At 43.2% G+C, this 24,380-nt stretch overlaps 1 protein-coding gene across 1 annotated transcript in view; it reads right to left on the bottom strand.

Annotated features, from left to right (window-relative positions):
* Positions 1–24,380, bottom strand: part of Prkn (parkin RBR E3 ubiquitin protein ligase) — a 912,456-nt gene that overhangs the window by 101,472 nt on the left and 786,604 nt on the right. The window contains 1 exon segment of the mRNA XM_090337856.1: positions 20,154–20,307. Within this exon segment, the coding sequence (XP_090193982.1) occupies positions 20,154–20,307 (154 nt within the window).

The following is a 24,380-nucleotide window of genomic DNA, read 5'->3' as shown; positions in this document are numbered from 1 at the left end:
TTTCTGTGTTAAACTGGAAAAGTGTGTTCTATTCACAGATAGAGTAAATGCTTTGTGTATTACTAGGCTATAGAGTGGCTGATGGATATTTAGAATAGTAGATGTCTGAGATGATCACAGACTCTGGGGAGTAAATTCAAGGCCTCATGCTTGCTAAGCTGGTGCTTTGCCACTTGAGTCACACTTCCAGTCTAGCTTTTACTTGAGCCTTGGGGACACTACTACCTGGGCTGGCTTTACACTGCAGTCCACCAGATCTCAGCCTCCTGAGTAGCTGGGATTATAGGCATGGATCACCAATGCTAGGCTCTGATGAGTTTTTAAAAAATATATATACTGCAGTTTATTATATTGACGGCTCAACTATTTACCATAAAGTAGGTTTCGTTGGCCTGTCACCAGAAGCAGCCTACAAATACAACCTAGGATTGGTTAATCTTCTAAAGCCCCCTGTGGAGTGACAAATACAAGACTGCAAGCAGAACTGTACTGGGAGCCAGCTGTGGACACACCTTCCACAGACCCCCGGGGCCCAGGGGCCTGTGCTTGGGTCACAGCTGAGCACATTTCCCATGGCAAGTCACCTAGGCTATACAATTGGTACAGAATGTCTTGAATGCCGATAAACTGAAGCATGAAGTCATTCTCATTCTTTTCCCTTGTTTTTCCAGATCTTGTTCTGTTAATCACTTCTTTCTGTTTAAATCTGTGGCAACCGTTAGAAGTTCCGGTAACATACCTAAAGAACGTGTAAATGCAGCTTGCTCAGTGGTTGCCCTTCAGCATGCCTTTACTTTATTATTAGCATTATTAAATGTTTACAAGCAGCCACTGAGCGAGGGCCATGCTCTTGGAGCCAGGGCACTGTAGGGTAAATGTCCCCACAGGGAGTCTGTAGGCTGAGACCCTGTCCTCTCTGCCCTTCATTTGCCTGTGGTAGTGGGGATCCAGGGGGCAAATTTTACAGTGTTTTAATCAAGATATATGAATCATCTGTGTGCTTCATTGTGACATTTCCATACATGCATGCAGTGTACCCCCATAAACTCACCCTCTCTAACACGCTCATCCCACCCTCATTCCTAAACCAATTTCCAGTTTTCACTCTTCTATTTTCCTACAGGCATGCAAAGTTCTTCAACTATGCTCACCCCCATTCACCTTCTCAGTGGCTCCCTCCCATCCCCTGCCAATAAACCCTCCCCAGTGTAGCCTGTTTTCTTTCCCTGCAATTTTAAGTATATATTAATTGTACGAAGGGGTTTCACCACGGTAATTTACATGTGCATATGCTATAATTTAATCAGATGTATGACATCAACTGCATTTTCCCCACTCTGCTGTTTAATAACATCCAGTGAGGTTCCCTATGTATTTCCCTCATTTTCCATAGGGAGCCAGTCCCCCTTTCTGGCTGTGCCATTGAGGCAGGTACCCAGAGAACCCTGGGAGAAGAATCCCAACCCTTTTCACCTGTGGCAGCTCCCCTTAGTGCCAGGCCACGAGCCCCTTGGGGCCCTTTAATAAAATGCTGCCTTTAACCATTGCTTTCTCTCAGTCCCCAAAGATTTAGAATTAACTTGAATAAATTCTCCTAATCTGAGACAGTGTTTTAGAAATCTTTTTATCCCTTAAAGTACTTTACACATCCTGAAGGCTTAACATACATTTGTAAAACGGAAGAATTTACCTAAATATATGCAGCGATTGTGACCATGACAGGAATTCTGGGGACAAGGTTTTTCCACTCCCGACTACTTCACTTAACAAAGTAATTTAGGAATTCAGGCGTACAAAGGGATTTTATTTTAATTGCTACTTCCTAGTTTTCTCTTCGTTTGTTAGAGAGCGCTATAAACTTCCTGGCAAGATACTGCTTCAAGATAAAGCAAAGGCCGGACTTGGCGGGGCCGCAGTGTGCATATCCTTGGGAAGGTTATATGACTGGCTGGCTACGCACGCCTCTGGCCCCCACTCCGTGAGAGAAAAGGGACATCCTGACATGCTCGCCAGGTGATGAGAGGAAATAAGATGGGGACTCCAGAGCTTCCACTGAGGAGTGGACCCAGAGAGCAGCAGGGAGATGGGGCCCTCCTTCCGCAGAGTCCCAGGGTGTGTAGTTAGTATACACGTTGCAGGGCAGCCACCATATTGGAATTCGGGAAGCATTAAGCAACACTATCGAAGAAGTTGTTGTAATATAAATTGGATTGAGACTTGAGGTCAGAGACTGAGTAAGTTCTTGTCAGTGCAGGTAATTAATTGCCGCCTCAGGAGATGGCATAATCACCTCCCCGGCAGAGGCGACTGCTTGCTCGTCTGGAATGCTGGTGATCCGTCCTACATGGAAGCAGGAGGCTGCACAGGGCCATTCTTGGAAATTAAGCCACACTCAACAGAAAGCCAAATCAACAAAGCCTTTCTCAAAACCCTCATACTGTGTCCAGGGACAAAGGAGTAAAGTCCACTGGCCTGAAGGTGTCACTGTAGGCATTCCTTGTGTGCACCAGTGGAGAGTGGTCAGCGCCACACTGTGTGACCACGGCCTCCAGGCCAGTCTCTCTGCCCAGTAGAAAAGCAAAGCTAAATTAAGGGAGCTTAAGGCAAGAATCCCACCATCCAATATTTGCTTCGATGGGTGATGGTTGAAGGTAGAGACTTTGAGAAAGGCAAAAGGACGGGGGTGGGGTGGGTGCTAACCTATGGCTATGGCTATAGCTCATTTCTCTGTCCCGAGTTCAAAATTTGGTGCCCAAGGGAGCACCAAGTCCTCTCTGGGCTGTAATAGCAACATGGAGCAAGGAAGCATGGCTGAGGTCTCAGGGATGGAAGAGGCCATATTGCATAAGCTGAGGAGACCGAGGCACAGAGAGATTGAGACGCAGGAGAAGTAAAGGCATGGGTAGGGCTGAGTAGTTCACTTACAACCTTACAACATCTGTATGTGGTGGTGGGGTGGTGTGTGTGGAGTGTGGTGTGTGTGTGTGTGTGTGTGTGTGTGTGTGTGTGTGTGTATGCTGGCACTCAGGGCCTTGACCTCTTGAATAGCTTTTTTTGTTGTTGTTGTTCAAGGCTAGAGCTCTACCACTTGAGAGCCACAGCTCCACTTCCAGCTTTTTGCTGGTTAATGGGAGAAAAGAGTCTCATAGACTTTTCTCCCCAGGCTGGTTTCAAAATGGATTCCTCAGATCTCAGCCTCCTTAGGACTTTGGATTTATAGTGGGAGCCTGGCTTGAATTCTTTTTACATTCATATGCTTTTAACTTCAGGCAATGAATGGTTGAAACCATGATATCTGAGTTATAGTTGGTCTATTTACATAGGGAAGGGGGCTCAGTGTTAAATGAGGGCTGCCCTGAAAGAATCTGTCACATGAATAAGCAACACAAAAATAAAAATACATTTTTAAGACATTATTATCACTGATTCTTTAACTCTTGCTAGGAACTTCTGCATGGGTTAAATATTCTTTAAAATATTGGCAGAATTTGGGAAGTGGAGATTGAATTGCATCAATATCTGATGATGAAGGAAAAGATTATTTGATAATTAACGTTAACCCTCTTGGGATGAGTCCTCTTACATGGCAGATAAATAAAACAATACAGGAACATTAACTTGCCTCTTAGAGCAGTGAAACTTACTGAGCATGTTATCAAAACAAAGCAGCAGCAGAAGAATTTTATGGTAGAAGTATTTTTGAAGATCTTGATTCGTTTCACAGTATCTCACCATTCTAGTAAACTTTTTTTCTGAACTTTGTCATCAACCACCACTCCTGAAATACTATTACACAGACTTTTGCCGATACCACCCAGGAGTCTTTTCTTCCAGGTGACTTTTAAGCATAAAGCTCTCCTATGAAACCATGTCTTGGTACCATGGCTTATGGCAACGTAACAAAAATCAGTACTTAGTACTTAAGGCATTTAAATATTTGACAATGTGCTTTTATATTAAAACTAAAAGGCAGTCAGAAGCATAGCTAATAAAATAAGAGAGGAGATACCACACAGCACACAATATGTCAGTATCCTTGCCTATTTATTCTCTATTAAACTTTATGCAGAAAGTATTGGCAATTTCAATTTGTAAATAATCTCTAAAACAAAGATAATCTAGGTCTTTCATACCCATGAGGTATTAAAATCCTTTCAGTAATTTCTGAAAAGCTGATGCAAGGAAAAAGAAGACAAGTCGCTACCTTGTAAGTTGTTGGACGAAACCCACAGTGATGGGAGGCCACGCTGATGGAGAGGGCCTCAGCCGGTCCCCCCCCCCCACTGCAAATCAATTCCTTTATCTACAGGCTGGACCACAGCATGAGGTCAGAGCCCCATTCCGTGGTCTCGGGGTCAGCCTGGGGACTGCCATGTCCACACTCCCCCTGGCATAGGATTCTACAGCTTGAGCTTCCTCTAGTTCTCCACGTGGGGCTCACTGCTCTTGTCTGCAGCCGCAGGACTGGATGTTAAATCTTGACTACAGAGCCTTCTCCTTGAAATGCTTCCATCCCCACTACTAGGCAAACTGTCCTGGCTTCAAGCCCTGACGAAATTGTCACCCACACGAATTCCAGCCTTCTGCTCTCCCTGTGAACTGCGGCATGGGATACATGCGTGCTCCATCCACTGCCAGATACACAGTATACAGAAGGGAGCTCCAGTTTACCCCACCAGGAGCCTCTCAGATGAAGGAACTACAAACACAAGCTACGTGACACGCACTAAGCTGAAGTGTGCTACAGGTGAGATGCAGGGAGGCACTAAGCTGAAGTGTGCTGCTAGTGAGGTGCGGGGAGGCCCTACCTGCTCTGGATGTCTGAGAGATCTTATTTGAAGAGCCGTTTGCTGTGACGTGGACATGACATTTCTGTATTGTGTCCTATCTTCCTTCTTCACTATGCATTTCAGGTGGCAGTGTCTGGTGCCCAGACTATACATGTGCTAGACTATATAAAGTGTATATTTGGGGGAGGGGTGCTAGTCCTGGGGGCCTAAACTCAGGGTCTGGGCACTGTCCCTGTTCCCTGTGATTTTTTTCCCTCATATCTACTGGTCTACACTGTAGCCATAGCTCTACTTCCAGCTTTGATAGTTAATTGGAGATAACAGTCTCACAGACTTTCCTTCCAAGGATGGCTTTGAGCCATGGTCCTGAGCATTCAGTCACGAGCCATTGGTGTTCAACTATTATGGGTGTATTTTAACTATAACAAAGAACATACTGAATTTTTCTCTCCAGTGTTTCTTATTAGAATAGCGTAGTTGCAGAAAACAGCATGATTTCTACTGATTACAGTGGAAAAACAAAAGTTAAACTTCCAAGACTTCTGTTAGAAATGTAAATCAGAAACTGGTAATACTCCAAGTGCTAAGTGAAATATCATTTGCAATTTGTAACTCCAGAAGCTTTAATCTGGGCTTGGAATGGCTCTACATGACTAAGTGGCACATCAGTATGTGAAAAGAGAACAGAAAGACCAGCAGGTGAAACAGCCAAACAACTAAAGAATCTTCTAGAATCTTGCCTCTGCTCCCAGTCCCAGCAATATTAAATGCTAGCTCTATTTATCTGAACCAATTCAGAAGGCTGTTGAAGCAACACCTCTCAACGCGAGGGGCAAATACAATTTTATAGGCACGACTGAAAGCCAGAGGTGCAATTTTTCATGCCTCAGAATACAGAAAGTGCTAGCGTGTATTGTTTTAGGAAAGATCACTGAGAAAATACTCAGTCCTGGTAGAAATAAAAAAAGACACAGCATTCTCTGCCCATATTTTTTGTACATGAAAACACAGAAGCCAGAGACTTGGAGAAGTGGCTGAGCTAGGACAAAGAAGAGAAGAGAGAAGAGAGACCTGGCAGAGACTCCCATGGGCACCAGCGTCCACCCGCGTGCCCCGTCCTTCCTCTCAACACCCTTCCTAAAGAAGGCACTTGCGCCATCTTTGTCGTCGTGACCACAATGATCACGTGATTCATCTTCTCCGGGGCTTTCCTGAAAAGTGTTAGGTGCTGTATGAGGTTCAGAATGAAAATACCTCTGTCCGCTCTCATGGCTGAACTTGGACACAGTTCTGAGCTATATCATGAAAAGGTAACTAGGGTGGGGAAGGCAGGTTCTAATCCCACTCCAGACTCTCAGCAGGGTCGGGGGAAGACTTCTGCTCCACAGGACTAATATTTGAGTTACACAGTGATGAGCTCCACCACCCATTTATCACGGGTTGGATAAATGGTTGGTTATAGCGATAGTAGACACAAAAACATTTACGGAATACAGTCTGATAATGATTTTGTGTGCTACTAAAAAAAATCCTTTGCCAGTGCCTCTTTTCTTTCTTTTTTTTTGGTGGTTATTTGCCCCAAATACTTAGTAAATGAACATCTTTGCCAAAGAAGAGAATTGAGGGTGAAGAAGCATAAAGCCTCCATTCAGGCGTCTTAGACAGAAAGGACGTTTGTTGTGTATGTGTCACAGTAGGAAGCCCAGCATCTGAGTGGCTTAAAAGTGGATTTACGCAGTTCTGATCAGGCATAGGAGGGAGTAGATCACCACAAAACAAATCCCCACTAGCGTGGCTGGTTTGAGGTACCTAGGCTTTGTTTCATGCTGTGGGGTGAGGTCACTTTCTCAAAAGGTAGAAACAACCATGTTCTGTCAGTGAAGAAAGATAATGGGGGTCAAGAAGGAAGCCCATACCTGTCTACCATTTGTCTAAGAGCCACCTGAGAGCCCCCCAGCCCGTGGGCTGGTCATGCTCCACTGACAAACAGCCCTGGGGTTTCAGGGAAGGTAAATGACCTGGACAAGCAGTTTCGTGCTGTGTGTTCTCTTAACTTTCTGAGATCATGTGCGTCTCTGATGATTATATACCAACGCGTTTTAAAATGATGCTCAGAATATTAAAAGCATATCTAGTATAAGTGTTTCACTGAAATCATTTTCTTCCTGGGAGTTTAGTGCTTTCTTGAGACCTTACAAAAACAACCACTGGTTGTTTATACATGATGACAGAGTTTGAAAATATCAATTTTCAGTCTTGAAAAAAAGTCTCTGTTAACATTCAGGATGTAAGGCAGTTCCTGTCCAGCCTATGATGGGAAGGAGATTTCTGAGTCGATAGATTCGGCATGGCAAAGATCTGATCTCTTTAATCCTGTCTTTGTACTTCCACTTTTCTTATTGATTAAGTAGCTTCAATACTTCACAATAGTACAATGCTGCTCACAGAAAGGCCTGGCCATGTCTCCACATAAAAGGATCTCTCAGAATTTTGCTTTGGTTTTGATTTATTTCTTTCCAAGTAGCAGCTACTTCCTGAATATAGTCATGGCTAGCTCATCCTTTATTTACACAGAAAAGCCGTGGTGGGAATGGTCTACGGAAGGCAGAGAAATAGCTGGGGTTTCTCTTCCAAGGCATCCATCCCAAGCACTTCACCTCCTTTAAAGATCCAGGAAGCAACTTTTCATCTGATTTCTGCACAAGACTCAATTACGAGAGAATTGGACTCCGTCTCCTCTTTTATTAAATCCTCCACGCAATCAGGCAGTGTCTGTCCATCGATATGTGGCCTGCTTCACATTCTCACACAGGGATACAGATGAAGTTCCTATGTGGTAATTTTCTCAGGAGTCCTCTGGGGACCTGGCAGGCCACCTGTGGTGTGCCTGCTTAGGGATGGTTAACACCCATCCTCTGATTACAAACCCGTCAGTCGCCACTCACATCCTGAGAGAACTGGAAAGACTGTCACTGGACCTTGAACTCCAGGCTGTCTGTGAATGCTGGACAGTGAGCAACCGGCTTTGTGGAGAAGAATGTCTGTCAGGAGCGGTGCTGCTTCTTTGTTAAAGAGCGGCAGGTGGCCCCACTGGGAGGGGAAACGGGCGTTCCCGGGCCCACTGCCACAGAGGAAAGGGAGAAATTGCTTCCTTTGTGCAAGTGTAGCAGAAGACAGGCTTGACAAATGACTCAGAGGAGACTGGGAGTGGCTCCTCCCTCTGCAATGAAGGGTTTCTTATTTCAAGCTTCTCTCTTGGGTTCAAGCGTGGGCAGCTGGGCAGAGCTCAGATTTTGTCCTGAGCCTTACACAGCATGATAGCCTTGATACTATTTTACATCTTGAAAATTAAAAAAAAAAGCCTAAATAAAATGCGCGCACACACACACACACACACACACACACACACACACACACACACACACACACACACACTTCTGTCTCTAACCACACTATAAACTTTTAAATGGGCAAGGTTTGGATGGTCCACCAGGTCTGTCTCCTAATGGGGCCTCTAGAAGGGGGCCAGAGGAGGCGGGGCCAGGTTTCATTTCCCAGGAAATGCTTCAGTTCTCTTAGGTCTCAGTCGTTTCTTGTCTTAAGAACAAGAGTCTTCAAAGATCTCGCCGGTAGAAAGTCTGTGTTCACTGAACTACACAGTGGAGCAGGAGGCCCGCAGACCCCATTTCCCTGGACCCCTGAGTCCAGTGATTTCTGGAGACCACAGTCTATGGGAGAGACTTGATTTCTCCCAGGAAAAGCTGGTATCATTCTTAGATGGCCTGTGTGGAACAGCACGACCCTCTGGCCCTGAGTCCCAGGGGCTCAGCGGCTGTCACCTCAGCTCCCTGACCTCTGGTACATTCTGCTGACATTGTGTTAGTGTCTGACTTGCACAAAAGGAGAGGGTTTTGCTTCTCTGTCATTCCATCAGATTAATGTGTCTTGTGCTCACCAATCTCCATCTTTATACTTAAGGGGATCCAGAGAAACAAAAAACAGTATGACGGACTGTGAGAACAGACTCCATTAAAATTTAGGGACATTCCAAGTAACACCACAAGGTATTTTCTTGTAATTTAGGAACTACTTAATTAATTTAAAACTACACACACACACAAAAGAAATTCATCTACTTGCATTCAGCTGTCCAATATGTCTAGGTGACATATTTCATAGAACTTATTTTGAGAATGTAAATTAAATTTCCCAGCAGACTTCACTCCCGTTATTCTTAAATATGCCATTCATTTAAGTCAGCATGACAGGAGGGTGCGCTTGATAAAAAAAATCCAAGGGAGAAAGAATGCCAAGGTAGACCATGAATAAGCCTGTCTCTTTCCTGCCTACAGTAGCCGGGTTTTATAGATTTAGTTTGTGTACCTCTGACTCTGCCATTGAAAAGCATAATTCATTCTCCCTCATCTAAACTCAAGGTATTTGAGATGATTTAGAGTTCTAGGGAATGTAATAATTGGTCAGACTGCTTTTTAAATGCTACGGATTTCCTTCTTTTTAAACATAAATTGACACATCTTTGGGGTACACTGCGTAACCTAATACTCACATATGATGTGGAGAGTCATTAGCAGTTGATCTACTTAAATATTTCTCATTTCTTTGTGTTTGGACTTACAGACCCCTTCTTCTCTTCCAGCAACGTGTTGTTATAAACTATGGTCATCCTATAAACTCGACTGTAGTTTATCATCTCAGATATAGTGGTCCCTTCTGTTATAAAAATAGAAATAATCTACACATTTAGAAAATTCAGACATAAGAAAGTCATGGGCTGAAGAACCCTTTCCCATCCTTCTACTTAAAGACAACCTGTATTAATGACTTCTTTAATGCTGTCTGGAAAATATTCTGTACTTTCATGGGCACTGATCTTATGTTTCTTCATTCTCTATGGTAGAACTTGTTCTACATCTGGGCAAAAATAACTCTCATTCTTCATAATAGGGCATTGTATTGTGTTGTAAGGCTCTTTTTGAAAATATGCAGAACAGTTAAGGGAACATTGTCTCTGGATTTTTTTTTTTTTTTTTTTGCTAGTCCTGGGCTTAAGTGCAGGGCCTGAGCACTGTCCTTGGACTTTCTCAAGGCTAGAGCTCTACCACTTGAGCCTCAGCACCGGCTTTTTCTAAGTATGTGGTACCAAGGAATCGAACCCGGGTCTTCGTGCATGCTAGGCAAGCACTCTACCACTAGGCCAAACTCCCGGCCCCTGTCTCTGGACTTTTATCTAATGAAAAACATTGCCTCAAAGATGATGTCCACATATATGTTGAGAAGGCTGATTTCTGCTCAAGGTGAGTCTATCAGATGCTGTATGGCATCCCTGTTACCCAGACAGAACCGAGACTGTTTGCGCCCCCCGGGGTGTGACAAGAGACTTTCATCTAAAGGAACGAGTGAACTACATGGGTTCTAATATAGAGTAAGTTATTTACATCCAGGACAGATTTCCTTTCCACACTAGAATGAAGAACCATGATCTACTTTACTTTATTTTATTTGAATTTATGATGGCACCATGGTTTGAACTCAGGGCCTTGTACTCTTGTTTGACTTGATTATTTATGGCTGGTGTTCTGCCACCTGAGTCGTGCTGCTAGTCCAGCATCTTGCTGATTAACTGGAGATAATTTCTGCCTGGGTGGACTTGAAACTACCATCCTCTGATTTCATGCTCTGGAGAAGCTAGGATTACAGGTGTGACCATTGGTGTTCAGCCATATCCTCTATTGGGACATTGGTGAAGTGAACTTTATTAGAGGTAGAGTGGACAACCATCTTACTGCCAACTGGACCTGAAAGGACTGGAGTCAGTGCTACTGCAGTGACTAAACCATTTTACTACTGATGAAGCCTCGGAAGTCACAGAGATCACTTCCCTTTCCCTTCAGGAAGAGGAAGGACTAACCTGATTTAATAACTGCTGAGATGGAACGAAGGAAACACAATATGCGTCAGTGCATATAATGCAATGTCAATCACAGGAGGGAGAGAATGGCCGACACACACTGTGACGTGGGTGAATCCTGGAAACATGATGTCACATAAAATTAGCCGGACACAATGGCTTAGCAGTGTTGTCCCTAGAAGAGATATCTAGAAAATGGGCAAATTCACGTGGTCAGAAAGTAGATCCGAGGTTCTCCCTAGTGGGGGAGGGTCAGGAGGGAGGGTTGCTGTTTGAGGTGAGGAACACTGTTGTAAACAGTGATGGTGGACGGTAAGGTTCTTAGTGCCAGGAAACTGTATGGAAGATAATTAAACTAGCAAGGTATATGATAACGCATTCAGCAAGATGAAGAAGAAATGAGAGAATAAATGAAACTGCTTTGATGATTATATTGCACGATTCTGAGTCTATATGATCCAACAGCAGCTGAGGTGAGAACCAGAAAACATAAACTATGAACTTGAGTGAACAGCATCAGACCCACAAGGCTAGAACGAGGCACAGGAAGGAACCAAGGAGACCATGGCCCCCAGTGGCCTGAAGGGGTTCTGACTCCCTCAGGGGCCTGAGGTGACCCCAAAGTGAAATAGAGCCAGAGCAGAGAGAGAGAGAGAGAGAGAGAGAGAGAGAGAGAGAGAGAGAGAGAGAGAGAGAGAGAGAGAGAGAGAGAGAGAGAGAGAGAGAGACAGAGACAGAGACAGAGACAGAGACAGACAGAGAGAGAGACAGAGAGAGACAGAGACAGAGAGAGACAGAGACAGAGACAGAGAGAGAGACAGAGAGAGAGAGAGACAGAGAGAGAGAGAGAGACAGAGAGAGAGAGACAGAGAGAGAGAGACAGAGAGAGAGAGACAGAGAGAGATATCTAGGGGGCTTTTATTGGCAAGCGATGGAAGAACTGAGAAACAATGGGAGATTTAAAAAGCAATTAGACTAATGAGATGTTGTGTTGGTGTGTCGCTGTCACTGGCCCTTGCTGGGAAGAGCAGAGAAGACACCACAGAGAAAGCCTGGGACAGCTGTGAGAAGCCCAGACAGACTTCAGCTAGACTCAATTCTACCATCCATCACTGTTCTCATGATCATACAAAGCTATTTCTTCAAATGGAGAAACAAAAAGTCTAATCTATGGTTCCCATGTTATTACCATAATGTCAGGTAGAGTTAACATTTTATGAGATCGACATTCACTAATAGAAAATATTTTATTCACTGTAATATAATTTACTCTATGAAAAAAAATTTTTTGGTTGGTCACAGGACTTGAACTCTGGGCCTGGGCGCTGTTCCTGAGCTCTTCAGCTCAAGGCTACCACCCTACCCATGGAGCCACAGCGCCACTTCTATGAAAAATTTAACTCTCACATGTTCATTTAAGAGGGACCCTTTGAAATGAGTTTCCCAATCAAAGTAAATCATAAAATTTCATCCTGAAACCCATAAAAATATGGCAATGGCAGTTTTAGAAATAAAAAGATTTTTACCATTAAAAATGTCTCAAAGGTACATCTGAGAAAATCATAGCAGCAATTAAAAAATCATTTATTCATTTTCCACGAAGAGGAAAATATCGTGTACCTAATGGTTCTGATGTTTCGATTTCACAGGCTCATTATAATTAGTGGCATGCCAGATAGCGCTATGCTCTTAAAAACGTGAATTCTTTGAATCACAAATTGTTTTATGAAACACCTGTCTTACAAAATGTACCAGAGAAAAGGCAGCTTTGGCTCTATAGATGAGCAAAGACAGCTCTTGGTATTTAAGAAAAAAATGTGTGTTTGCATATCAAAAGCTTTTAATCTTACAGAAAATACACGTATTTAATCCAACTTAGCTCACACCTCCTAGTTATATGATTCTGATTCTCTTCTTCAGCTTTCTGTCTCCTGGGAAGAAGAACAACCAAAATGGAGTATCACTGGCCCTGGAATTCCGGTATTAATCAGGTTTCAGGCAGATCCACGTTCAAGTTGAACTTTTGAACTGCAGAACACAATCAGTTTCCTGAGATATTAATGGCTGAGAAGACAGGCTGGTGATTCCTGCCTGTAACTCCACCCCTCCCACTGTACCTACCACTCCTGTACCACTCCTGGACTTCACACTGGCCACAGGCATCACAATGCCTATCAAATAGAATGGCCAGCACCCACTATCGCAGTCATTTTCACTGCCATTTTGTGAATCCTCAGAGCCCAGTTTAAGACTGCTTGAATATATGTTGGGCTGTAATCCTAGCAGATCCCCGGTACAGGTAGCTGTTTCTTTTTCTCTACCTGGTTCAATTTACCATGGGTTGACATCTCCACTTCGGTCACTCCTTCTATTATCTCACAGGACCTGAGAGGTGTGACACCGCTTTGTAAAATGCTACTTTACAGTCTCTTGCTCAAGAAATGACTTGTAATTCCAAAGAGATTTTTTCTTAAGTACAACTCAAGAAGCCAAAGTGTGAGGCATGGAGACATAGGAGGCTTTCTCGGCGCATGTGCTACTATTTCTCCAAATGAGCCTTGTTCAAAAGAACTTTCTGCAGGGATGAAAACGGGTCCTACTATCACTGCACTGTCACAAGTCGAGCGTCACACGTGGCTACTTCACCTGAGAAGCTGAGCTTTTAATTGTATGCAAACAGTTCACCAGTGGCTAGAACCAACACATATCAATGTTGGACAGCAGCTGTGAGCAGAGGCTGGAGCAAGAGCAAGAGCAACGCACAGATACTATGCTGTCGTCAGTAGAACTCTACCTTATGGCCCCTCTGAGCTCTCTGTAGCTCTCGGTACTAGGGGCTTCCAGATAATCTGCTACAACACTGATTTCCTAACACATTATTCAAAGAGCTAATTCTGACCATTCATTTTTCCAGAGCTGAGGACCAAACTCAGCTCCACTGAGCAAAATCTCCAATCCCGATGTTATCATTTTGAAATAACTGAATTACCTTGCGTTTGTGCCTGCTTTCCACTGCTGCGGCTGAGCACCTGGTTCAAAACAACTCAAAGGAGGATGGCTTTATTTTGGCTGTGGCAGAGGTTTCAGTCCACAGTTGCCTAGACTCTGGACCTGGCATGGGGCTAGATTTCATGCCAGTGAGAGCATGGGGTAGCAAAGCTGCTCACTTCACTGCAGCGGGGAAGCAGAGAGGGAGTGCGAGAGTGAGAACAAGAGGTGGGAAAGGTGGGAGGACAACCTTTTGTTCTGGCCGGCATTTTGTGCGTCTAGCCCAGCCTCCTACCAGCCCACTGGGCTACCAGATCATCAGTGGACCAGTCTGTTGGTGAGGTAAATCCCAAAGGATCAATCTATAGATGAGGTTAATGCCACCATCATCTGAGCACCTCTCAACAGGCTGGGATAAGCCTTTTAGTGTGGATATTTCAAGTCCTATAATACTATCCTTTATTTAAACAAAAAGGACTTGGGGCAAGTAGAATGCTCAGCACACATATATGTATATATATGCATATATGTATATATAATATACAGTATATAATGTAAGAATTATATAATATATAATTATTTATTCTATATTATTACATGGAATATACAATTATATATTATATAATCATTATATAATTATATACAATCCAGCATGTATGTGTGTATACATAAATATACATATATATTTATACAAGTACATATATATAAATATAAATACTCATACATGCTATATTCAAAAGTATATACTTCAAATCACAGAACACTTTCTTTCTAGGAACATTTTCCAGTTGATAAGGACTTCTAGAGGAATGGCATACAGAACTTGCTTATACATTTGTGAACGGTTTTCATTACAACAAATACTCTCCGAAGCTTTCTATCTTTGCACTTCAAGCTGTCTCACAGGCAGAAAGTCTAGCAAGACTTATTTCCAATCTGTAAGTGAGTGAATGTTGGAGCCTAAATTAGATCCTTGGACACAAGTCAAATAAACACGGAATGCAAATTTTTTTTGACATTTTATACCATTAACTTTCTTGTAAAATGCTTTTTGATGAAGAAAAAAAGTTGATATTAAAGAACAATATTCTAACAACATGCGATTCCATTCTTGATGTGTTGGTGGTTGAGGCAAGCAGGCGATGGAATAGTCTGACGATTATAATGCTTGAGACCCACATGTAACCCTGAAGAGTGCCTGCCCTTTGGGGTGAGATTCTGAACACATCAGGGCTTTATCACAGGAGCGGACTTTTCATCTCTAGTATCTGAAAAGAACCCAATAGAGCCCACAGAGTTCAACATAATTTAAATTATTTTCTTTTACAAAAAAATAAAATCTTAAAGTACAGGAAAGATAGTCATTTTCTTCCCTTCTTTCGTTATTAAATGTTGACCATCTGCTTACTTTCTGTTTTGGGCCACATATTGGAAAAAGGGCTCTATATCTAATTTGGTAATTTAAGCTTTTAACGCAATAGTTAGTTAGAACTGACATGTTAAATCGAAATCCCTCTGTACAACTACTTGATTATAATAATAATAATAAATAATTTAAAAATAGCTAGGTCTTTGAGTACAAAGCTAGGCATTGTTTCTTCATCCACTTCTTACCAACATGAAGGGTGAACATGAGGCTTCCTTTGGTCAAAATGGTCAGCGATATTATTGACGCTGTTGTCATATGTGATTCACAATCACCTCACCCAACAAACAGGACATGAAACAGGTATCTGCATCTGTCTAAATCCAGGTTTGCTGAGGCCTGTACAACTTGATCTATACAATTTTCCTTAAGGAAACCCTCTCTGAGGAAAGCAATGGAAGAAGAGACAGTTGGTTAAGAGGACTCAGAGGGGCCTGGACAGGTGAGGGAGCCCAGGAGATTGGCTCCCTAGTTTCCAGTCAGTCTGCCTTTGAGCCACCTAAGCTAGTATTGTTAAGGAAAGTGTAATCAAAGATGCCTCAAGAAATTTGACTTAATTTCCTTAACCTGATAGGATATTGGAAGGCTTTTCATCTAAATTTTTTCAGTTGTTATCAAGCCTTGTCCCCAAAGCTATAATTGAAAAACAGAAAATTATTCTTCCAACTTCAAATATTATTTAAAAAGAACAGCATCTTCCAGACATTTGCTATTCCAAGCTAGCATCAAAATAAGATAAAGATGTTTTATTAATGGGACGCTCCCGAGGTTGGATGGCCGCAGCTCTGTATATGTGTTCCCTCGTCACCGCGCATAATGCATTCTATATTTTGTCGTTGCTTTCTGGTATTAAACATGTCAACATTTTGCATTGGAATCATAAAAGCTAGTGAGATAGTTCTGATGAATAGCAATAAGGCCAGAGGGAAGAATAATGTACAACAAGAATTCCTCAGGAAGTCAATTAATATTTTTATGAACAATAGTAAAAATATGATCAAGGATTAGCCAAGAGTGAGGTCAGACTGTTTGATCCCAAAATATATTCTTTGTTGAATTCTATTGTAAATATATTCTGGGTTGACTCAAAGCTAAAATCTTGGTGCTCGCAGGAGTAAGACAGTACCTAGGTCTGCAAGGACAAATCTCTGTATTTGGCTGTGTGCATTCCCTTTCAGAGGGCATCATGGGAGCTGGAACTGTACCTTCTGTGGTACTTCCATGTCACAGTTGAATTCTTTGTGAATCTCTGGAAGTGGTGTATTGCGGGTGTTCTGAAATGTGTGTGGCTGCTAAAATATGACAAGTTATAAAATTACTTTTGAGGAGTTCTTTGTTGAGGAAAGGTAAACATTTGCTTTTTTCTTCCTCTCCCCCTTCCCTCTTGTTCCCCTCACACACACCTTCTTTTCAAGGTCTTTCTATGTAGTGCAGGCCAGCATAAAATCACAATTCTCGGGCTGGGAGTTTGGCCTAGTGGGAGAGTGCTTGCCTAGCATGCACAAAGACCTGGGGTTGATTCCTTGGTACCACATACATAGAAAAAGCCAGAAGTGGTACTGAGGCTCAAGTGGTAGAGCTCTAGCGTTGAGAAAGTCTAAGGACAGTGTTCAGGCCCTGAGCTCAAGCCCTGGGTCTGGCAAAAAAAAAATCACAATTCTCCTGCCTTAGCCTCTCCAGTGCTGGCAATTACAAGGTATGTATCACCATGCCTGGCTCAAAGGAAAGCAATTTTAGTGCTAGAATAAATAGTGTTTAATAATGGCAAATAAAGGCAATTGCATTTCTGTTACTTCTACATGTTAAAATTCACTCATCAATATTCATTCTCTGTATATTCAATCCTCAAAACACAAATTTGCTGAGGGCAAAAACATAGATTTAGGTCAGGAACGTAAAGCCAAGAAATTACTACAACACTACAACTGAACCCTAGCCAGGGGTCCTTTTTCCAGTCACTCTTTACAATGGTTCTACATTTGCTGTGATGCTTACACGCTGCCCGGCTTTCCCTGGATGGGTTAGCAGTGTCATTTGCACGGAATCCCTTGTCTACAAGTATTGTGTGTGTGCACTCCACAGTGGACAGGCAAGTCCAGGGTCGTGCATCTCAGTGTCTGTCTTCCAGTGACATTCCTGTACTTCTGAAGAGCAGTACATCTGGCATTTTATATGAGAACCTTCTGGTAACATGAAACATTTCTTGCATTCTCATGTAATAAGAGTTAAACTTTTTCCATATGTTAATAGTTTAGGAAAATACCAAGCACAGATGGATAAAAAATACCTTACAATAAAATAGTACTGTGTCCCGAGAACTAATGGTATTGAGGCTTCCTTCCTCCACCAACGTGCTGCCATTCTTTTGTGAGTTCCCTGCCAGCGGCATCTTTTCTCATAGTCTGCAGACAGCCCTTTCTGTCAATCTAGGCATGGCATTCAGACTGGCAAACACCACCATGGTTCAGGGAGAGTCCACTGGACCCACATGCATCACATTTCCTGTGTAGTGACCAGACCATATGCAAACGACAGCCTTCTAAAGCACTGTTTATGAAAAGAAATCACTTGAAGGGATGAAATATTGAATGGACATGCCTAATTCTTTGCTGCAGATCTGGCTTGATCCAGGGGTAGATGCTTGGCTGGAAAGACTGATCAGATGAGTACCCTGTAAACACTTTTCCTTGAATATTTGTCTTTTGTGAAAGTAATGGTTAAATATTAAAAAAATCTGTACTTACATTATGCTAAACTATTAAATATAAAACAAGCACACAATACTTCATTTTATACTTAGATGGAAACATATTCTCTTTGTTCTGATTTTTCAAATAAGCCCATGAAGTCTACCCTTTAAAAGATGAAGCCCCGTTCTTCTCTTCCCGAGAGTGGGCTGGACCCAGGGCCTAGCAGACTACAGTAGGGCAAGGCTGATCAAGTTAGGGTTAGGTCCTGCAGGCGTTATGGTTCTCTCCTCGCTCTCTGTTGGACAGCTTTCTCAGGGGAGAGCTAACAGCTGTCACTGTGGGGACAACAGCCCAACAAGAGGATGGCATGTGCGGAACTGTGGCCTTCTGAGCAGAGCCAAGAAGAGGATCTGAGTCCCCCACTCCCGAGAATGGGGCTTCAGAGGGCTACACCTCCTTGACTACAAGCTCATGTGAGACCTCCAATCCAGTCACGTGGCAGACCCACTTCTGACACTCAGCAAATATTAAGTGCATTTCATGCTTAACGATATTATTGTATTAAATAATTAAATTAAATATATTTACTATATTAAACTGTTTCGATTCGAATCTGTTACCTAGTATGAAGTAACTCAAACTGACAAGAGTATCTCCTAAAACAACAAACAGAACACAATAAAAAAATAATGACTCATGAGAAGGGGTATCAAGTTTCCAGAAGTAACGCACCCATTACTGACGAACGTAACTGTAACCCCTCCATACGTTATCCGGACAATAAAATAAAATTTAAAAAATGACTCAGTACACAGGCGCTTCAGCAGACAAAGGACTACGTGGAACACCCCTTCTTCCTTGATGCGCAATTTCCCCCCAAATTCTTAATCGAAATGGACTGAAACAACTCGCTTTATTCCTGACACCATTTCCCAATATTGGGAGCTTAAATGTATAAATTATTCACAATGTCACATTGTGGTGTGTGTGTGTATGTGTATTGTTGTTGCTGTTTTTGTTATTGTTAAAAGAAGATAAAAGTCTTCAAAGCTTAAAGTCACATATATCTTTCAAAGTTCTCTAAGCAAAGTGAACAACTGAACACAAGGGTATGGCTGCTGGTTCCGTCTACCTGTGAAGTTAAAACTTAAATTCCAAGCTGTGCAGGCTAGCACAATGGTATTCAGCCATTGGCAGAAGGACCCAAGTCATACTACAATCTACTGTGATCATATCTCATGCCAAGAGAAAGCACTGGCCGGCATTCACCGGCCGGCGTTCACTGCCTGGCATTCACGGGCTGGCATTCTGAGACCTGAGCGTGGCACCAGCCCGGGTCAGGCACATTGGCGCTGACATCCCAGCCGACAGGCCGGGAGAGCAGTGGCTTCTCCACACCCCGGGCCGGGAAGGGTTGCGTGAGTTCTCACTCCACGCACTGTGCTTGCTAATTTCCCATCATTTTCTGCTTCCGCTCCCTCCATCGCTCAGCTACATTGCACCATCGACAGGAAGCACTACCAAGGCCACGCGTGCCAGTTTGTTTGAAAGTGACTTATGCAGGCCAGCCAAAACTTATATCTAGGTTTCTAAGCATCCACTCTCCTTGCCTTTCTTCCACAAAACAGCTCATGAGGTTGCAATTGTAAGAGAAATGTTTTCTACACTTTTATGGCATTCTCTGAGCACATGTGCTTGTCTCCTATTTTTCCAGGGTGTATGAACTCCCTGGACTAGGAGACACTTGGCTTCTCAACCTGTAGTTGAACAAGCCGCTTCCCCCACTCAGGTCCTGCCTGGATGGCAGATAGAGATTCCTTCAACTATCTCTGATCAGGTCTTAGGATTTGACGCCTTAGAATGTTTTTGGCATTTCTGATTCTGTCTCCCTAACAGGCACTGTTAGTTTTGCTCATCTTTACTTTAAAAACAAAAACATTTATGCAGGCCCTGCCACTTGGGCCTATCCATCAGGGACTTCTCTCTCCCTCCACTTCTTTGCATTTTAAAGCAACTTGACACACCACATTTTTTCTCTGAGTCAGCCGAGTGTTACAAGGAGTATGTAAAATCTAGTATAGTGGTTCTCAGTATCTTTGAGTACATACTTCCACAAGCAAATAAAGCAGAAGACCTTCATATAACTATTTCCCCCAATAAACACATGCAGTTTCATATCTGGAGCTTTATGGAAGAATTAAAACAATCTATTTCTCTCTATATTAATTCACAGATGTTTGGATTCCAACAGGAAAAATAAAAAAATAGCATTACAGCTTATTCACGTAAGCAAAGACACCCAGCTCCCCTGGGCATGGCCAGGCCAGTACTCACCCCACAGCCCAGGTGATTGCCTCCTTCACAGGTGACTCTCCTCTGGCCCTGCTCAGGCAGCAGGCCTGCTCCACAGCCTGGGCGGGGGCACAGCACGCCCCCCATCTGCAACACACATTCTTCTGCGCCATACTGCTGGTACCGGGTGTACTGCAAGAAACCAAGGGCAGGGTGAGCTTTCAAATTGATTGAGAACCAACTCAGTATACAGAGTACTAAGTACATTGACAAAGTAATGGAGAATTGACTAGTATACAAATAAAGAAATTGGCTGTGCCAGACAAAGGCTCATAGGATTATCCATATTAGCAGACGAGGGGTGTGTGTGTGTGTGTGTGTGTGTGTGTGTGTGTGTGTTCAGCCCTCCTGTCCCAGAGTGGAAGAGAGATGACCTGGGCAGACCTTGGACCTCGGCATGCAGGCTGACAGCCGCTCACCCAGCAGCTCGCAAAGTCTTCCCCACGGTGGAGTCTGCAATTGGCCTCGGCAAGCAGGTTAGAATGCACGGTGGATGGCCAGGGCTGTCCAGAAGGATTCATCACTGGTGTGACATGATGGTATTTTACCAAGTGAAGTAGCACTTTATATCATTCACAGATTAAGTATTGCTGATGCCTATAGATTTTTCTTTCTCTAAGTCCAAGATGGACTCAAACTCGAGCCCACGGATTCCATAGAGTCCTTTGATAGGAACCTTGGCTGGAGCACATCCTAATGTGTCGTGACAGGACCCGAGACGCAGTGTGGGTGATCTGGGCTTCTCCGCGTGTCTCTTTTGTCTCCAAATTCCCTGTGTGCTTGAGATTATGAGTATCACGTGACATGAGGTGGCATCTCTGATTCTGGCCAAGTCTGATTTGAGCCTCTAGCTCAAGGTAAGGCACTCCACACCGGGGAGAGATGTGAGGATGCCAGCCCCAGAGATGGAGACACGGTGGCCCCTGGGGCAGGAAGAAGACGAGAAAGCCCTCAGGGAGGACATAGAGACACACACGTCCAAGGCCACTGCTGAGCCTGCACTGCAGTTGAGATGCAGCTTCCACCGTGACAGAGGAGAAGCACTTTGGGGCCAGTCCTGGCTGTGGTTCCAGGCCTTGCTGGAGACACCGGGAGAGGAGGCCGGACACAGTCCTGGGCGGCAGCTATAGCGGCAATGGCACTGTGGAGGGTTTCTGAGCATGAAGAAATGCTATTCTTCTGAGGGAAAAGGCAAGGAAAAAAAGGCCCAGTGGGTCCTGTAGGCTAGAGGAAGTCCTGAGCTGGCTGGAGGGGGAGGAGGGCGTGGCCTCAGGAGGGAAGACCCGGATCTTCCAGGCATGTGTGTACCCCAAGGTGGACAGGCAAAGGAGATGCTGGAAGCTTGAAGGGAGAGGCAAAGCAATCAGCTCACAGCCCACACAGGTGATCTCAGCGTAAGTCTGTCATGTCTAAAAACTCCCTCACTCCATCTATTCGTACTCCAAATGTTTCTAGTACTCACCTGCACTTACAAATGTACGGCTAAATCGGATCCGTTTCTCCTAACCTCAGGCTATCTTAATCCTGTCTGTCTCTCACACACACTCACACGTTACCACTAGTCGTATGTTAAATATGCCTTCCATTGTTTGAAATATTCTCAAGGAAGCTTTTCAGGAAGAGTTCATGAACAAAGTTCATCGAGTTGTTATACATGAATAGTTTTAACGGTTTGCTTAGGAGCATCGTTATCATCGTCATTATTGTTTATGCTAATGGCTCCAGACTCAGGACTTGTATTTCCTAGTTGAAGCGCTCCACTACTTTAGTTACAATTCCAGCTCTTTCATGTTGGGTTGCAGGGTTTCATGTTTTATGTGTGGGCTTGACTTACCTATGATTCTCTTACCTATACCTCCCTTATGGCTGGGATGGCAAACAGGAGACATGGTCTTGCTAACTTATTATTATTTATTGCTTGGGTTGGTCTCCTCCTCCTCCTCCTCCTCCTCCTCCTCCTCCTCCTCCTCCTCCTCCTCCTTCTTCTTCTTCTCCTCCTCCTCCTCTTCCTCCTCCTCCTCCTCCTCCTCCTCCTCTTCCTCCTTCTCCTCCTCCTCCTCCTCCTCCTCCTCCTCCTTCTTCTTCCTCTTCTTCTTCTTCTTCTTCTTCTTCTTCTTCTTCTTCTTCTTCTTCTTCTTCTTCTTCTTCTTCTTCTTCTTCTTCTTCTTCTTCTTCTTCTTCTTCTTCTTCTTCGCTTAGGTTAGCCTTGAACCACAATCCTCCCATCTCTGCCTCTCTAGTAGATTGGATTACAGGCATGAACCAGTATGCCTTGCACAGGTCCTTTGTTCATAAAACTGATTTTGACTAAATATAAAATCTTGGATTTAGACATTTGCCTCCTGAAGTATTTTAAAATATATTACTTCATGCTCTTCTTGTATAAGGTGTGATGGACAAGCCTGATGGTAATCTGCTGGGTTCTCTCTATTTTTATAAGTGAAATGATCTTTGTCCAGATGCTTAAGGGATTATCTTCTTTTGAAGATAATCTTTCAAACCCAGGAATTTTCTTAGATGATTTCTGGGTGCTGGACATTCTGGGATCAGTTTCATGAGCACACGAGAAAAGTCAGCATGACCTTCAGTTTGGGGATATGCTCTGCTTTGCTGCTCTGAAGTTTCAAAAATATGATTTCTAGTACACAAAATATTGTGTTTTCTTTCACTCTTAAGTTTCTCTCAAAACTCTATCCTTTCTATTTATTTTTGATTCTCACAAGTGTCTTCCTATGCTATGGTTTTCTTCTCTTCAGCCGGCCTGTGTTGTACGTCTTTGCCTCTTTGTCGTTCTGAATTCTGGCTGGCTGGGGGCAGCTGTGGTGAGCCATTTCAGCATGCAGCCAAGCTGTGGACAGGCTCAGGGCTTGTGGAGATGGCCGCTCTTCTTGCCTCTCTTTACCCTACGAACACTCCTGTCTTTTGCTTGTGAAATTTGTTTTCTGGGATTTTAGGAAATAGGACTTGCAGCTCTTGACCTTCCTCTTCTAGGGCTTTGGGGACTGTCTTCACAGATACTGAGGCTCACATCCTGCAGGTTCCTGTTACCCCACTTCTGAGTGGACTTTCTTCTTCCTTGCCCCCTTTTCTATTTTGAGTAAATTTCTCCTGTGGGAGGTGGTGCTTTGTTCTAAGGGGGCTCTTGGGCTAGTTACCTTCTGTGAGTCTCCGGGTCCTGGAGCCCTCCAGCCTCATGCAATCTTTTTGCGGATCTTTTGTCCACTCCCATATCCTGTCCAGGTAGCTAGGCCCCGGCCCTGGCAGACCGTGTCTCAATAGCTAGTATATAATGAATACCGTGAATGAGTTAATGACATGCAACTCCATTAGCTTTCTAGGAAAGAATCCTAATAAAGTAAAGGCAATGGGGATAGATAATAGAGTGAATAAGGATGGCTTTATCCATATAAATGAAAAGTTTAAATAAATTGCTTCTTGCTGAGGATGGAGCTCATTGGTAGAACACTTGTCTAAAATGTTAAGGTCTCTGGGTTCTATCCCCAGTGCTGGAAACAAAACACAACAAATACTGACACTAAACAGCTGATTTTCCCATCATGATCATCATGATCTATTTAATTTTCTTAGATAGAAGTGTTTCTTTACAGTGATAACAGAACAATGGTTTCCATGTAAAAGGAAGTTAGACTGTAGACAAAAGCTATGGAAATTAGAAATTTATGTTTTATTTTGTTTTCTGTTATTTTCAAAAGTGGTATTCCTAATTTAAAAGTTAAAATTGATTTACCACAAGAGTTCTACATTTAACTGACTCTTCATCTTTTGTTGGTATTATCTTTAAGTACTTATACAAAGGGGCTTACATTCAACACAACAAAGAAATGTGAATTTCTTGCTGAGTGTATTCCTCGTGGTCTAAGGTGTTCATGGAAAACAATATTCTTACTATTTATAGCTAAATTTTATGAATAATGAAGATAATATTCTACTTAGGATAAATAGTATGTCTAGAGATTTACAAAGGATTAAAAAGTACACACAATAGCTGAACTATGCTTAACATTGTCCAATTTAAAAGGAAAACTTTTGGCCTAGAGCCATAATGGCCTGGCATCAGTAGGAAGCTCAATGCCCTAAGGAAAGGCGTTGGCAAGTAATTATGTATGTCATCAGTGAAGAGCCTGATTTCCTTTCTTTTAAGATATGACCCACAGATCCTTAGACTCTTTTGACCTTGTAACTGG

This window comes from Megascapheus bottae, chromosome 8 (assembly GCF_031878675.1).
Source record: "Megascapheus bottae isolate mThoBot1 chromosome 8, mThoBot2.hap1, whole genome shotgun sequence".
NCBI classification, from domain to species: Eukaryota; Metazoa; Chordata; class Mammalia; order Rodentia; family Geomyidae; genus Megascapheus; species Megascapheus bottae.
This window is presented reverse-complemented; position numbering and strand designations above follow the sequence as displayed.